The sequence below is a fragment of the Xyrauchen texanus genome, chromosome 39, assembly GCF_025860055.1.
Source record: "Xyrauchen texanus isolate HMW12.3.18 chromosome 39, RBS_HiC_50CHRs, whole genome shotgun sequence".
Taxonomy (NCBI): domain Eukaryota; kingdom Metazoa; phylum Chordata; class Actinopteri; order Cypriniformes; family Catostomidae; genus Xyrauchen; species Xyrauchen texanus.
In genome coordinates, this window is record NC_068314.1 from 31,654,450 (window position 1) to 31,672,153 (window position 17,704).

The 17,704-nt window shown below is 39.5% G+C and overlaps 1 protein-coding gene across 1 annotated transcript in view; it reads right to left on the reverse strand.

Annotated features, from left to right (window-relative positions):
* The window catches only part of LOC127632812 (forkhead box protein J3-like), a 138,805-nt gene that overhangs the window by 28,646 nt on the left and 92,455 nt on the right, over nt 1–17,704 (reverse strand). Inside the window, exons 4-5 of the mRNA XM_052111597.1 lie at nt 12,409–12,492; nt 3,533–3,634 (exon numbers count right to left, since the gene is read on the reverse strand). Coding sequence (XP_051967557.1) covers nt 3,533–3,634; nt 12,409–12,492 — 186 coding nt within the window. The remainder of the gene's footprint in view (nt 1–3,532; nt 3,635–12,408; nt 12,493–17,704) is intronic.

Genomic DNA, 17,704 nt, shown 5'->3' on the forward strand with positions numbered 1-17,704 from the left:
TGCTAAAACCGTGCAACAAGTCTAAATATTCACCTGCCTGAGTACCAGGTTGCAAGTTTAAGGTCATGTAAGGCTTTTTGGGTAGGACTTTTATGGTTTTGGGGAGAGATCGGTTCAATTTCTTGTGCCGCAAAAGATGCAGCACTGCTTCTCAGCCCCCTTGACTTAGTACGACAGCAGAGAGATAGGCACGTTACAGATTGCAGGCTCTTACAGAGAATTATCATTCAAGCAGAATAAATGTTTCCCAATCCTTTTATTCCCTGTTCATCAAAGAGCAGAGCATAACAGTTGCCTGGGTTGCACTGGATTGAGGGTGGATGGGGGGTTAATGTCATGGAATGATTTGCATATTACCGCTCTTCCCTTTCTCAGGGAAGAGCGGTTTGTGCCGGAAAAAAAAAATAAATAAAATAGTACCCTACATTATAAGTACAACTCAGAGGCTCAGGCATGTCAAAAATTCTATCACACAGAAAACCATTACAATTATAATCAAAACCCGAGGCAAAGAACAAGCATAAATGTTATGTGTAATTAAGTCATAAAAGAGGCTTTTAGCCGTGAGCCTTTCACCACAATCTATTTTTACTCCCTCCATCCATAAAGTGTGATTTTAAAGACCTCATCACACTCCGGTTTGTTCAAGGCCCAAAACATGGACGCCTACACTAACACTGCATGCATGTCTAACACACGCACATGCACACGCACACACACAAAACCAACATGCAGAGAGAGGGCAAGGGGTGAAAAAATCCATTGCAAAAACTCCTGTGTGTTTGCTGCTGGTGGAAAAGGAGCACTATATTTAGCTGTGATTTAAAGTCAAAAGCCAGTGGAGCCTTTCAAACGGGTGACTAATCTGCAGCATGAGGCAAGGCTTATGAAATCAAAGAGAAATACACCCAGGTGTCTTCTGTCTTGAACAATGACTTGCATTGGAAATAAAATGAAAATAAAATGAAAATACTTCTTTGCATTTTAAATATAATAAAAAAGAAAAAAAGAAAAGAAATAAAGAATAAATAAATGAGCAGTTTTTAAAATCATATAAAGTTTTAATTGATTCATTCCACTATGACCAGAGTTAGAATCTATTGAAATAAAGTAGTAAAATAAATAGAAAGAGCTCCAAGTTAATGCAGCCTAGGCGCTTTCCCATTGGCCCGCACAAGCAGGCGGGAAACTCTGAGAAAGAGGAAATTCCTGTGGCTTGGCATGAAGCACTCAAGAGGCGTGGCATGTTCTCGGTTTACAAGGCCCACATTGAGAAACAACATCTTCAGCCACTGAAGTCTGACTTCTTGTTTTTCTCTCTCCTCCATGTTTGGTTTCTAGTGCATCATTGTTTCAATTATGAGGGCAAAGAAAGCATATGCTCACGGGATCACCCTCAAGATTCCACATTGGCTGGATCATTAAATTCATCCCGTATTAATCTGTCACACCTTCCACTTGAAGAGTTGACATGTGCTGTGTAAAATTTTGTAAAGAGGAATGGTGCTTTCACGTGTGGTAAAACAGTAACAATATCACTATAAATCAATATTAATAAAACGTCTCTTAGATTCAGAGTTTGTGTTGTCAAATAAATGGTTATGTAAGCAACATTTGAAGGTATCATAGGCACATTCCCAATGCAAAGGCTGTTTCAAAATGTAACCAGCACAATAATTAACATTTATTTATTAACAAATATAATGCGGCCTCACAAGATACCTTGTTTTAACAAAATTTAAAGGCTAGGGTATACTTTTTTTATATTTGTACATGTGCTATTCCAAATCGCACGCACAGTCATTTGCACAGGCTTTCAAAGTTCACTATTTTGACTGCATACCAAAACAGACGAGTTCGACGCTACAACTGCATTGTGATACTTTTTTACCACAGTCAAAGGCAGGTGCCAATGACTGTGTATTATTTGAGCTGTAAGGTTGTTCATATGGCCACTTTTACAGATGTTTTAGGGTTTATGTTGTTGCGTCTTCATGACAATGTTGTAAAATAGCAAAAGTTTAAACAGAAAAGGTTAATAAGCGATTTTATCAAATTAAAAACATGTTTACATCATGTGGCTATACTATTGAAACAGTCTTTAAATGCTTTCGAACTGGCCCCATTCACTTCCAGAGGTGCCTCACTGTAACTAAGATTTATTGTTTTAAGAAAACTAATTTTGTGGTAATCCACATTATGCCACAAATGCTGTCAATTGAGCTTAACTTGAATTGAACCCAGAATAATCTTTTAACTCCAAACTGTGACGAATCAACTTTGTCGAGTCTCCCCAATACTTTGTGTGAGGAACACTATTTTCTATGATGCATGGAGTTGCTGCAAATCAATCAAAATATGAGGTTCCATTTCAATTAGGAATCAGATGCTGCCTTAGAAAGCAGCCAGCCATACAGATAGCAAGGCAGCTCAGTTGGTTTTAGAACAATGTCATTAATAGGCTAAGAAATATTCCAACAAATGCAACAATTCTTTGATCATAACCAATGTTAACATTTTCAAATCTGCTCATTCCATATTCTAGCCAAATGAATAGATCACCAAGTTAACTATAATGTTACCCAATCGACTATAAACAAAATGAATTACCCCAACACCTCCCCACACACACACGCACACGCACGCACACACGCACACGCACACACGCACGCACACACACGCACACACACACACACACACACACACACACACACACACACACACACACACACACACACACACACACACACACACACACACACACACACACACACACTCCACCCCCCACAGTCCTCATATTAAACACCAGGCTTAATATGAAATAGTATTGGTTTAATGCCTAAAGTAAATTAATAACTGATGCTGGGGTTTGTAAAAGTACTCCAGAGAGAGAGAGCAGCCCACACTAGGCCAATAGTTTAGCGCTTATGGTTAAAAAGCCTGTTTAAATTTCATAGTGTTTTGCCCCATTCCTTTTTATACACTTCTCCATGCAGTCATACCACAGAGGGCGAGTTAAGGAGCAAGTCCTAGAAGCTTAAAGCAGGTAATCAAACCTCCAAACACTGAACAAACTCAGCGGTCACTTGCAGAAAAGTGCCTTAAGTGTTTACCACAGCAAAATAAAAAGCTTAGACAAAAATAACCTGCAGAAGCACCCCATACTCCAAGGTGAAGAACAAGTTATACTTGCACAGCTTAGTACCTGTATAGCCGAAAATATTACAGATTTTTTTGACTGATTCTTTGTTTCTTGGACTTTACAGACATATGGAATAGTACAGTTTCACAAAGAACTGTTAAGAGTATTTGTATACATTATGCCAACCCAATATAGCAAAGATTCAACATGGTGCTGCTCTATTTAGGCATCCATGTAAACAAAGGCATCACATGTCAGTCCTATTATGAAGTGAATGTATATAGTCACGCCAATGATGAATATCGTATAAACCGGTCATGTAGGCCTGTGGTGTCAGCTGTTATATGAGAAACAGAGCAAGGACTTGTGGAGTTGGAGATTGAATGCTACCTTGTTAGTCACAGTGTTGATTGCCAGCGTTGGAGAGGCACTTCCAGAGATGATGCAGTCCATTCCCAAGTTATCCGACTCCAGGCTGTACGGTGTAGATGCCTGCAGAAAAACAAGAAGGTATATTGAGAAAACGGTACAAATATGGAGGGAGATGATTAGCGATCTGGTGTGCCTTTGATTTCGACATATTCAAAGAGATTTATTGCATTAAATTCAAAGCGAGTGCACATGTCTAAAAGGAAATGCGGCAAGTGTTTATCACAAACAAAAGAGCGACACCTTTATTTAGGACAAAATTTAAGCATTCTGGGAAAAGAGGAGGAGGAGAAGAGAGGAACATCTCCCTGTGCTCTCTCTGCTCTTGCTGGGGTAAAGATAACTTCTGCATGCCTGTCTCCAAAAACTGCTTATTATAAGAGGATTGTCTGGCAACAATGCGATTTTTAATCTGTGATAAACATAAATGAGATTTTGCTAAGTCACAATTTTTAATGACAAAGAATTTCTTAAGAGGCAAGAAGAGGGAAAAAAGATGAGAGAGAAAGAGAGTGTGACTCTACTGAAATAAATTCTAACAGTGTCACACATTTTGCAAAGACAAAATTCCCTTTTATTTTTCATGCAGGACCAGGGTTGGAGAGAATGGGTCTAATTGGAAGTTTTTGATATGGCTGAAGTGAGTGTCAGTATGGAGAACGTTTGTGTGCAGCCTGAGGGCAGATCTGTGTGCAGAAAGAATGATTCTCTCACTGGTGTCTGGAGTACTGCAATTATAAATGACACCAGGTCTAACTGCCTGACCAAATAAAAGAACACACACACGAGCACGCACGCCACCAATTTGACAAATAAGACATATCATGGTGAAGACAGATCCTATATTTCCATTAACAGGCCTGCAGACCACAAAAAAGAGCCTCTGGCTCCTAAAATGAAACAATTACATGTCAAATGGCTGTTATTATTTGCTAAATTACATAATTGCTCATTATACATGGTCGCAAGTTTTGAGCCATAAATTCTGTAAATCTACACTAATTGTCACAAGATCAGATTTCAGTTTTGCTACCATTTAAATAACAGACTGCCAACTATGAAGGGACATAAAACACAACTATGCAGAGCAAGGTGTAATGTTAAAGCAACAGGAGATAAAAGATCTCTTGCAAATAAAGGCAGCAATAAACTTCTAGCGAAATCAAAGAACGAATGGGCATGGGCATCTTTTCAAACAAAATCTGGCCAAATAAAAAAGGTGTTTTTTAATTTGTTGCTTTGGTTCGAAATAGCTTTGCCAACACGAAGTTTCAGAAAAAATCTTACTGCCATTGGTCCACATGATAGGTGGGTATGACCCGGTGCTCCACATTCTGTGACACTGAAACATCTTTTTCATTCAACATGAACACAGCGGAGAGCAGTTGCAAAACTGGTGCAAATTTACCTACTAGGGTTGTGCCGATAGACGATGATATCAGGGATCGACGATAGTCAGACATATCGCCTATAGCTGATATCAAGACGATATTTGTCTCCTTTTCCCATTAATGCATTATTATTATTATTATTAGGCTATTATTATTATAATATTAATATTACAATTAATTTGCCCTGCCATATTTTCACATCGACATCACCGCATATAACCGACACTTGCGACACAGACACGCACTTGAGGATTATAAAAATGAAACACTGAAAATGTTTTAGACTTCAAAACTACATCCCACATCAAAATGAAATTGCAAGGTGATAGACCTATATTAAAAAATGATGTCAAGAGTGCTTGTTATAAAAGACACATCATTCCTATACAGTTGTTGTTTGAGCCATGACGAAAACGGCATTGTCATTCATCAGCATAGCACATTAACATAAAATTGTAATGATACTAATAATAATAATAATAATAATAATAATAATAATAATAATAACAATGCAATAACAAATTGCTGTTATTATTATTATATGATTAAAAATTATATAAAATAACCTATATATAATATAATAGCCTATAATAGGTCCAAACACTGCGCAATAATCAATCAACGATGAAAATCAAAAGCAGCTTTATTTCAAACACGACTAAACAAAACAACAATTTGTTTAGATGTTATAGTGATGTTATAAAATGTTAAAGTGCAATTAAATACCTTATTGTCAGTAGACAATGGATATAAAATATATTTTGTCTTAGGCCTACTGTAGGGCTACAGAAATAAATGTTCTTTGAAATGGACAGGCTGTGATGCCAGGTCGATAGCCCAAAAATAATAAATAACCAAATAGGCTTTAATAAACAAAATAACTAATAACTAAAATTAAAGAACCAAAATAATTATACAATCTCAGATTAAATGTCAGCCTTTTATCCTACACAAACAATTATCAATTGTCCTCGAATAGGTAGCCTATACTTGTATTATGAAAAACAAAAAAGGCCAGAAACAATACGAGATCACAATTTTCAATTTATTCTGTAGTTAGGTATCTGTATGCCTACAGATTTTTAGCTATGAAAACAAGATGGTTTACTCTCTCTGGTTTGAGAAGGTTGCGGTGAGGAGTAACTATATTGTCAGATGCACTGAACACATGCTCTGATGGGGTGCTGGTTGCTGTAACAGGTATTTTCTAGCCATGTTTGCCATTAAAAGGAAAGCAGCTTCCGTTTTCTCTCCACCATTCCAGTGGCTTGTCATCACCATCAATAACTTCCTCTTGTAAGTAGGATGTGATTTCCAATTTTGCTCGCTGGTCTGCGGGGATTGTGGACATAGACTGCTTCACTCTGCCCAGAAGACGGCCCAGTGTTTTGGTTCTCTTAGCCGGCTGCTTCTCAGCTGCTGGACCCACTTCTTTTTCTTCTTCTTCCTCCTCCTCATCATCCTCCACTCTGATGCGTAAAGGTGGCTTGATTTTATCCTTCATTCAATTGACATCCACATTCAAGTTATGGCCAAAACAGTTTAGCAATGGCCATTTGAGCCCTCGTATGACCGCAACAATATAGGCCCCGTTGTCAGTTGTGATGCATGAAATTTTACTCTCTTTTATGTCCCAATCGTGCATGACCTCTGTCAGCCCCTCAGCCAGTACCTCTGCAGTGTGGATCTGCGGGATAAATGTCATTTCGAGACATTTTGCCTCCAGTTTCCAATCCTCCGAAATATAATGGACTGTCACAGACATGTAGGGAGTCATGTTTATGCTTGACCACATGTCTGTGGTCAAAGCGACAAAGTATGCAGCTTTCAAATCTTTAGTGATGCTCTCCCTCGTTTTATTGTACAGATCGGGGATAGCAGTGTTGGTGAAATACTTGCGCCCCGGCAGCTTGTACTGTTTGTCAAAGGTTTGGAGTAGTTCTCTAAAACTTGCCTTCTCAACTGTATGATAAGAGACCATCTCCTTTGCGATATACTTGGAGACAGCTGCTGTGCACTGGGCCCACCTTTCACTGTTTCGTTTGTACTTAGTGCTTTTTGCAAAAGCTCCGATGATAGATGGCTGACTTCGATCTTTCACAAACACACCTTCTCTTGGTGCTAGCTTAGCAGCATCAGCAGGGTGATGGGCACGCAAATATACATATTGGTTTGTGGTTTGAGACTCCTTCACCGGCACAACTCTCGTGCAATGTTTGCAAATTGCCTGTGTGATATCCACGGCCTCGCCTTTTGCGTCTGTTTAAAACCGAAATATTGCCAAATAGGTGACGTGACATTTTTCTTCATCACCAACTCCATCTTTGTTTGCAAAATGATGGACAACGATAAATGAGCAAATAAGGAAATTATTGCCAAAAAATGCAAGTAGGTATTACTGCAACAGGGGCAGAAACTCCAGAAGAGGGCGGGGAAACTCCAAAAAGGGGTGGTGTTTCTCCACGCGATAATATTGTGTATTGGCGATCTCACAGGCTGACGGCAGGACGATCTGACTATGGAGAAGATCGCAAAACGCCATTACCTACATATGTAAGTACATGTCATGTGATTTTTTTTTTAGATTAGTCTATAAAAAAGGGACAGGTGGAGAGATGGGCATAGCTGAGCAATGTTCGTGGAGAGTGAGAAAGGCAAGGATTGACACCTGGGGAAAATTATCTCTGACAGCTGTGTTGTGTTAACAGTGAAATCTAGAGGGAGATAAAAGAGGAGCGGAGCTGCAGTGAAGAGAGAGGAGAGGCCTGAGGCTGAGGACGGCAGTGTGTATTTTTGTTTATGTGAAACCTTGGAATTTGGACTTTATGTTGAGTTTTTGTGTGAAAGCAGAAAAAATTACCCTGAAGTGTGCGCTGGTTCCTGCTTCCTAATTACATCCAGCGCCACCACCCGGCAACGCTGGATGAAACTGTCCAGCTGGCTTAGGACCACTTGCTGGCAGTTCATGGGGCCAGCTAGCCCTCTTCCTCGAGATATGAGACGAAACCCTTAGGCACGCCTTTGACCAGCCAGACATCGCACTATCATACCCATATTTTTCAATTATTAAGGATCGGTTGTATCGAGTGACACAGGACAGTCAGACAAAGGAGGATACATCTCAACTGTTAGTATCAAAGAGCCATCGGATAATGCTATTCCAGACGGCTCATTATATTTCGATGGCAGGTCACTTAGGGCAGGAAGAAACATTAAACCATCTGATGGCCCGGACATTCACGTGGATGTTCGTAGGTGATGTGTGGCATGCTGTGAATGTCAGTGAATCCCGCAGCCACCCCAAAAGTGCCACTGTGCCCCCTTTCATGATCTAGGTCCCCTTTGAAAAAATTGCCATGGACCTTGTCGGACCATTAGATCGGACGACACAGCAACATCTCAGCACGCAGTGTGCCGAGGCACTCTTCAGAATAATCTACCGAGTGGGGATACCAAAAGTAATCCTGACTTTTCATGGCAATAAGTTTATGTCACATACACTACGCAAACTGTATGAATTATTGGGGAATAAATAGATTCGGACCAGCATTTACAACTCCCAAACGGACAGTTTTTTTTTTTCGAACAATTTAATCAGACACTAAAGAATATTATTTTTAAATCTGTGCACAAAGATGCTCAAAATTAGGTCAAGTGGCTCGAGTTCCTAATATTTTCAGTACGAGAGGTCGCACAAGCTTCCACAGTGTTTCTCCCCATTTGAATTATTGTACAGGCGTTGACCATGCATGCTTGACATGATATGGTAAAATTGGGAGGAGGGACCTTCAGAGCAAAAAAGAAATTCAATATGTTCTTGACCTGAGAGCAAAACTCCACACACTGGGGCAATAAACACAGGAGAATTTGCACCAGGCTCAAGAACGTCAAAGCCGGCTGTACGTCAGATTTACCAACTCAATCTCCTAAAACTGTGGAGAGGCAGTCGCCGTGACTTTATCAGTAGGGGTTCTGGAAAGCGAGGAGATTGGACCAGAGGTGAACATACAAATCCATTGATTGAGTCACCCCGGTCACTTGTGGAGAACACCTCTCACCGTCACATGTTACGGAGGTCGCCAGTTTGCAAGGAGAATTCTCCAATGTGTTCTCGCCTCTTCCCTTTGAGGTGAACATAAAAATCCATTGATTGAGTCCCCCCGGTCACTTTCGGATTGATGAACTGCTTGATCGGTTAGGCACGGCTCGCTTTTATTCAACACTGAATTTAACAAAGAGATATTGGCAGATCCCCTTAACTCACTTGTCCCGTGAGAAGACAGCATTTTCCACAACATTCAGATTACACAAATTTGTGACACTTCCATTCAGTTTGTTCGGGGCCCGGCTAGGTTTCAGCAGTTCATTGTCAAAATCCTCAGACCACACACTGCTTACGCCGCTGCCTATCTGAGGGCAGTCCTGAGGTTGGTGAGAGGAGCGGGTCTCAAGAAAAACACAAAGAAGTGCGCAATTGGGCAGGTATATGGGCTTCCACATGGGTCATGGGCAGGTGCAGCCCCAAATTGATAAAATCGCAGCGATGGCAGCCTGCTTGAGACCTAAGATCAAAAAGGAGGTGAGGCAGTTTCTGGGGCTGGCTATTATTGTAGGTTTGTGCCTATTTATTTGAGTCACCAGCCCGCTGACTGATCTTACTAAAAAGGGTGCAACAGATCCTGTCCAGTGGATGGAGCCATGTCAGCAAGTGTTCACATGGGTGAAAGCTGCACTTTGTGGTGGGCCGGTTACACTCTAGTGACTTCTCTCTCCCTTTATAGTCAAACACTTTAAGGTGGGCCAGAGTGTGAACACTGTGTTGGGAGCAGTACTGTCCCAGATGGTGAATTGGGAGGAGAGCCCCGTGCTGTAAACTCTCATGAGAGTCTTAAACTCTCATTGAGGGAGATTAGCCGGGGGCGCAGATAGCTGTGGTGGATTTCCTCTCTAGAAATTGGGGGTGGGGAGTAAGTGACAGGCCAGATGGTCCCCAGCCTGAGTCAGGCGATGGGTGTATGTGGAGAGATGGCCCTGGCCGAGTGAAATCTGTGGAGAGCGAGGCTGGGAGAGAGAAAACGGTAAGAATTGACACCTGGGAAAAATTATCTCTGACAGCTTTGTTGTGTTAACAGTGAAAGCTGGAGGGAGATAAAAGAGGAGCGGAGCCACAGTGAAGAGAAAGAGACCTGAAGCTGAAAACACTGTGGAGCATGTTTTTTTGAACCCTTGGAAAAAATACTTTGAGTTTTTGTGTGAAAGCAGAAGAAATATATCACCCTGAAGTGTGAGCTGGTTCCCGCTTCCTAATTTCCCTCTTTAACTGACCTGAGATGGCCATAGGACGCAATCTACTCAACTGCTTAAGTGTCCATTCAAGCTGTTGTTTGATATACATCTTTATTCATGTGCCTTTGTCTGCAGATTGTAAGCCATAAAGTGAGACTCACTGATATGCCTCTAATCATTATTCTTTTGTCTGTATTCTGCCCATTGACACCTGTCTGCCAACCTTTTAAAACCCATCTTTGCAGAAATATCAGTCTCTCTTAAAAAAAGAGAAAAAAGAAAAAAAAAGCATTAAAATAAAAAATGTTATGACCAGACGTGGATTCTTTTTACAAAATGAATCCTAAAATACAATAACTGATTGTAACAGATGCACATTATCTACAACATACAGTTACTTTCAATTATAATCAAGTGTTTATAATTAAGTGTTTATGTCTTGTGTCTGTACTTTTGTAACCAAGTATTTAAACATTTACGGATTGGCCTGTAAAGTGCCTCACTGCAAACTTGATTTTTGCTTCTTTCTTTTTTTTTTTAAAGAAGGGATGAGTCCGGATCATTTTTTGTCATAATCAACATTAACAAATGCTGTTCATTGAGTTCAACTTGTATAGAAACTGGAATATTCCTTTAAATTAATCTTGCAAATACAGATTTTTTTTTTGGTTGCATTTACAACTCTATTTTAGTTGCAATCTGGGGCTGATAAACCATACATTCTTTACAAATGCTCTCCTTGTTCACATGGCCTTCGGTCATGGTTTTATTTCTTCATGTCTATATATGGTTGCATGCCTGCATTCTCTGCCCCTAAGCATCACTATAGCAGAACCTTTTCGGTCCACCTTCCTCCAATCCACAACACAGGGATGGACAAAATGATGCAAGATGCCTCTGAGCCAGGTCAACCTCGGAGGCTGGCGTCGAGCACAGTGGAGTTGTAAATTCCGGTGAGTGCTGCTAATAAATAATGGAAGGAAAAAGCTCTGGCTGAAAATAGCCAGCACAGAAACTCTGCATTAATTGATGTTTGCTAAGAAATGACTGCAGAATGCAATGTAGGTAAAGGCTGCCTGGGGCACAGTTTATTAATAAGCTGGACCCCCTCTACAAGCTATACTGAGCCACACCGAGGGAGACGGTTATATAAAAATATATGAGAGTGCAATCAGCAAACCTGCATGTGTAAGACAGTTAAACACCGACTCAGATATCTCAAAGCCAGCGATCTCAAGTCAGGAAATATCCCATCTAATTCCTTTTCTGTTAACAAAACAAGCTTATGTTTTAACATATTTCTGGCTTCGTAAAAATGCAAGAACAAACACAGCCAGCATCATGCTAAGGCAGACTGTCTTCAAGCTAATGCAGGATAAAACTGGAGACTTGGGCATTATCATTATGGGGGGAAAAAACAATCAAACACTTGGCTTCAATGACGTATCTTATATAGTCTTCTATAGAATAGCAATTCTTTTGTGTGGCTGGTTGGTACCATTGTACAAAAATACGCAAACAAAAACGCGTAGCTTTTCTCTGAATGTATTACTTTTAAAACTCTTTCTGTATATCTAATGTCTGTGCTGTTGGCCAGTGAGTTGTTAATTAAGGAGATTAATGATTCGAGACTTTTTCAAACCAGGTAACTAACGAGCTGGTCCAACATTTTGAGCGACTCATTAAAAGAACCGTCTCACAAGTTATTAATTTGTGAATTGGACTACAATGGTCACTCTGAATGTTTGTTGTGGACAGCCACTGAAGACAATGCAACAGAATGGTGTGCTGTCTATGCGGTGTTGTGTATTTCACCATCTTATTTCATTCACATTCAACTGAGACAGCAAATGCTGGTAAAACACAATTTATTTTGTCGTTGTGCTACAGACCTTACAAACACTGCTCTAATCACAGTGATGATTGAATGGCAATATGTGTTTTCAAGCAACCACAATATTAAGAGTAGTGATGGAGCATATCAGTGACGTTGAGCTTGAACTATGAGACTGAGACACATACTGTGTTCAGCTCTTTGATCACTCCCGGACTCCGAGTAATGAGCAGAGTTTGGCCAGAGAAAGTGTGTATGTCTGAAAACTGACCACCAGGGGGTCTCGGAGCACACACACACCAATAAGCAAACAAAATTTCACTCACCCGCTCTCCAGACCGTGGCCTCTTTTTGGGCCGTGTGGGCAGCGTGTCCTCCTTTGGATTTGTGTCGATTGCCCAGTACGAACCCTAGAAACAGGATGATTAGAAACAGAATATTATTCCCAAAGAAAGTCATAATACTGTAGCAACTAACTAACTGGTGCCAAACTAAAAGCCTTTCCATAAAACTTTCATTAAACATTAACAGTACATTTTTTACTGCACAAGTTAATCAGATTTCAGTCAGTTCGGTCAAAATTCTCTTAAAGAGAGAAACGTTTGTAATCAGATACTGGGCAGTTATCCATGCGCTTGGCATCAAACACATATAACTTTTAATTAGGGCTGCACGATTTGGACAAAATGTCATATTGCAATTATTTCAAAAATATTGCGATTGCGATTTAAACTGCGATTATGATGGCAATGTTTCCCATATGTTCAACTGCAAAAAGGTTGCTGGGGTTTTCACATTTGAGCCCTCTTAAAAAGAACCAAACTGAGACCTTTTACAGTTCAACCACAAACAAATAAATATATAAACAGTGAAAAAAAGTCTTCTTCCTATCCAAATGTAACCATCCACCGTGTACCTGTTTTTGTCCATTTTGTGACAGGAAATCACACAGCCCACTAATCATCAACATTAGTTTTTGAAACACAGTCAACTTGAATATTAGGGATTCTCCGATCAGGATTTTTAAATCTGACACAGATCTCCAATTTTCATCTCATCAATCGATGCTGATCATTTAAGTAATTATCAGCAGCTGTCAAAACTGGTTACATGTAAGCTTTCTGCTCAATGTCACTGTTAACTAAATTTCCCTGTTTCCATCTGGATCCCTGTCCCCAACCATAGTTGTTGCCTTTTGCTGTCAAAAATAATGTTGGTTGATTGAATAATTCAGTATAAACAAAATATAATTTTAAAATATAAATGTAACTCTCTATTATAGGCCTTAAAAACTAGTAGGCTTATGCAAACTATTCTTTACTGTATATAAGATAGTCCTAAAGAATGAGGCTTAATGTCAAACTGAAGTTGAGCTGATAACCCATTGGTGTAATTAAATTTTAAGTGAAAATTTTGGTTAGTTTGTCATAATTTAATTGAATAATTTTTTATTCATTATACTTAATTTAGCCATGCATTGTATTATATTAACAAAATATTTGATATAGATTTATTATATGTATGTTCCTTCCTTTTCATTTAGTTGGATGTTTGTTATAATAGTTCTGCTTTCAATTGTTTCCGCGGGGAGTGTAATAAGGGCGACACAATCTCTCGTGAGGTAAACAAATGACAGAAGAATGACAGAGCGCATGATTCTGGACACTACAGGTGTTACTGTTAATGCTGTTTGCTCAGCAATCATTTAATAAATATGTTTGAATTATACCCCATCTTGTATTCTGCGATATTATTATGATACATGTACTTGCGGAGACTGAGATGCTGCTACCACAGATAATAATAAAAAAACGCTTCAGGCAGGACGTGCCAGTTTAGTTTAAATAAAGCGTTTAGCGCACGTAAGCAAACGGAACCAAACTCAAGAGCACTTCTGTTACTCTAAGCATGAGAGGGAGTTGTGGAGCACAGAGCAGCTCTGACAACACTGTAACAATGTGCTAATTTAATATAAACTGGACTGAGCAGCGCAAATAAACGTTAAAGAGAGCAGACTATTTATTTAAATCGCAGCCTTTCCCATTTCATAATCAGAAAAGGTCATAAAGCGATTTCGATTTAATTTCGATTAATTGTGCAGCCCTACTTTTAATTCATTAAAGTTTTAGTGAGCTCATTTGTAAGCCCACCACGTCAGGAGGACATTCATGAAGCTGTATACCGAGGTGGAAAGTTGGGTCTTTCGCTCACACCATTTCTTCAACTTGCTCTCTCGCTTTGTATTTCTCCTGAGTCTTGGCAGAGGCAGGTAAAATGTTAAGCCCCTCCTGAAGCCCCTCTTTCTCATCTGCAGATTTATCGATTGCTACTGTTCAGGGCTGGACACAGAGGTGTTGGATTTCTGGTCAGGTCTGAGCTCTGATAATCAGGCAGAAAATAGCACACCTTGGTTTGGGGCTGCCAGTATCCAAGCACCCAAGACCCTGACTGAATAATTTATCTTCGCATTCTTCCTGTTTAAATTATTTTCAATAGTGTTGCTCTTCCCAGAAGCTAAAGGCAACTCTGGCTCCAAAGTTAGCCAAAAAAGAAAAATAATTTAACCCCAAGACTTGGATTTTATTTTAAAATATTTTACATTACTTGGGATAAAATGATCAAGGTGTGATCAAGACCTTTAAAATTACCTGTGTACATCTTGTGCACGCACCTCGGCAAGCAGAATAATTGAAATAACCAAAGAATTTGTCTAGATAGCACGTCTCAGGTTCCTCAAAATTTTGGCACCCAAAAACATTGATAAAATTATATAAATCTCTGCATTTATACACCAATACAGGTTAAAAGCCATGTAATGGCAATGAGCATTAATTGATTCTCACACCCACAATAGCCTACGTCTTCCTCAGCTACCCTACCTTGAAAAAAAGAGAGAGAAAAAAACAACTCATTTTTCCTATTTTAACACTTGGCTGTTGCAGCAATTTGTTATGTAGGTGCAATGACAACTCCAAAATAATCCAACCAATCACAAAGCTTGCAGCATTATCACGCCTGGCTTTAAAATGCCATTTTATTGGCCTTGAGAGAAGTGCTCAAAAACTGAGTGATGGTGGCGTAGTGGGCTAAAGCACATAACTGGTAATCAGAATGTTGCTGTTCGATCCCCACAGCCACCACCATTGTATCCTTGAGCAACGCACTTTACTCCAGGTTACTCCGGGGGTGCACTGTAAATCGCTTTGGATAGAAGCGTCTGCCAAATGCATAAATGTAAATGTAAACTGGTTTGATGAAAGAATGTGGCATAATTAACATTAATCAGATGGTAAACTAAACAATTAGACATTAAAATTTTAAAACATTTATGAATAATAATCATTTGAGCAGTCAACCAAAGTCAGATGTTATTGGCATTATTTAATCTCCAAAACTTTTAAAGATTGGACATGATTGAATTAAGGGCCTTTCACTTGTTTCACACCGATGCTCAATAGAGCAAAGTATTGTAAAGTCATGCTCAAAATTCAATCAATTTCAACTATGACCCTGCTTGCCAATGACCTTTCGAAGTGCTGCCACAGATGAACTGACATGGATTACCTGACAAATCACATGGCGTATCATTATGTTGGTGATGTGAGAAAAAGGATCAAAGACAACAGGCACATCATGATAATCAGAGAATAACTGCCATATAATACAAATACTTACTGTATGTAAATTAATAAATTGCAAATTTGCCCTTCCAAGACACAATGCTTTTCATATAGTTAGCAAAGTGGGAGCAAGAACTTTGTATTGGAGAGTTGTGCTATGGGCCTGAAGTGAGTCATGTGAAAGCACCTTTAGTTTGGAATTTCTTTTTTTTAATGTAACATTAGTAGAAAAAGTTGTCAACAAATAGGGCTGTCACAATTATGAAATTTGGCTGACGATTAATTATAATACAAATAATTGAGATTATGATGATTAATTGTCTGTTTTAGGGCTGTGACGATTAACTGTCTTGAAAAGGACTTTCATGATTAATTGTCATATAACATACATAATATACATATTTTTTTAAGGTGTGCTTTTTTCCTGCATGTGTGCTCTTGTCATTTTTACATTTAACTTAAAATGTCAATCAAATAATTAAATAGCGATAAATTATTATTTCCTTTTAAGGCTTTAAAAACGTATGAATAACAAGAAAAAAAAAGTATTTTAAATATCTACAGTGCATCCGGAAAGTATTCACAGCACTTCACATTTTTTCCACATTTTTAATGCCTTATTCCAAAATGGATTAAATTCATAATTTTCCTCAAAATTCTACAAACAATACCCCATAATGACAACGTGAAAGAAGTTTGTTTGAAATCTCATGTGCATAAGTATTCACAGCCTTTGCTCAATACTTTGTTGAGTATGCAGCACACTTATAGGCACACCTATTTTTGGGCAGTTTCTCCCATTCTTCTTTGCAGGACCTCTCAAGCTCCATCAGGTTGGATGGGGAGCGTTGGTGCACAGCAATTTTCAGATCTCTCCAGAGATGTTCAATCGGCTTCAAGTCTGGGCTCTGGCTGGGATCAAGGACATTCACAGAGTTGTCCCGTATCCAACCCTTTGTTATCTTGGCTGTGTGCTTAGGGTCATTGTCCTGTTGGAAGATGAACCTTCACCCCAGTCTGAGGTCCAGAGCACTCTGAAGCAGGTTTTCATCAAGGATGTCTCTGTACATTGCTGCATTCATCTTTCCCTCGATCCTGACTAGTCTCCCAGTTCCAGCTGCTGAAAAACATCCCCACAGCATAATGCTGCCACCACCATGCTTCACTGTAGGGATGGTATTGGCCAGGTGATGAGCAGTGCCTGGTTTCCTCCAGACATGACGCTTGCCATTCAGGCTAAAGAGTTCAATCTTTGTTTTATCAGACCAGAGAATTTTGTTTCTCATTGTCTGAGAGTCCTTCAGGTGTCTTTTGGCAAACTCCAGGAGGGCTGTCGTGGAGCGCTGCAGAGATGGTTGTTCTTCTTGAAGTTTCTCCTCTCTCCACAGAGAAATGCAGGAGCTCTGTCAGTGTGACCATCAGGTTCTTGGTCACCTCCCTGATTAAGGCCCTTCTCCCCTGATAGCTCTAGGAAGAGTCCTGGTGGTTCCAAACTTCTTCCATTTACAGATGATGGAGGCCACTGTGCTCATTGGGACCTTCAATGCTGCAGAAATTTTTCTGTACCCTTCCCCAGATCTGTTCCTCGATACAATCCTGTCTCGGAGGTCTACAGACAATTCCTTGGACTTCATGGCTTGGTATGTGCTGACATGCACTGTTAACTGTGGACCTTATATTAGATGTGTGTGCCTTTCCAAATCATGTCCAATCAACTGAATTTACCACAGGTGGACCCCAATCAAGTTGTTGAAACATCAAGGTTGGTCAGTGGAAACTGGATGCACCTGAGCTCAATTTTGAGTGTCATGGCAAAGGCTGTGAATACTTATGTACATGTGATTTTTTTCATTTTTTATTTTTAATAAATTTACAAAGATTTTAAACAAACTTCTTTCACGATGTCATTATGGGGTATTGTTTGTAGAATTTTAAGGAAAATAATGAATTTAATCAATTTTGGAATAAGGCTGTAACATAAAATTTTGAAAAAGTGAAGTGC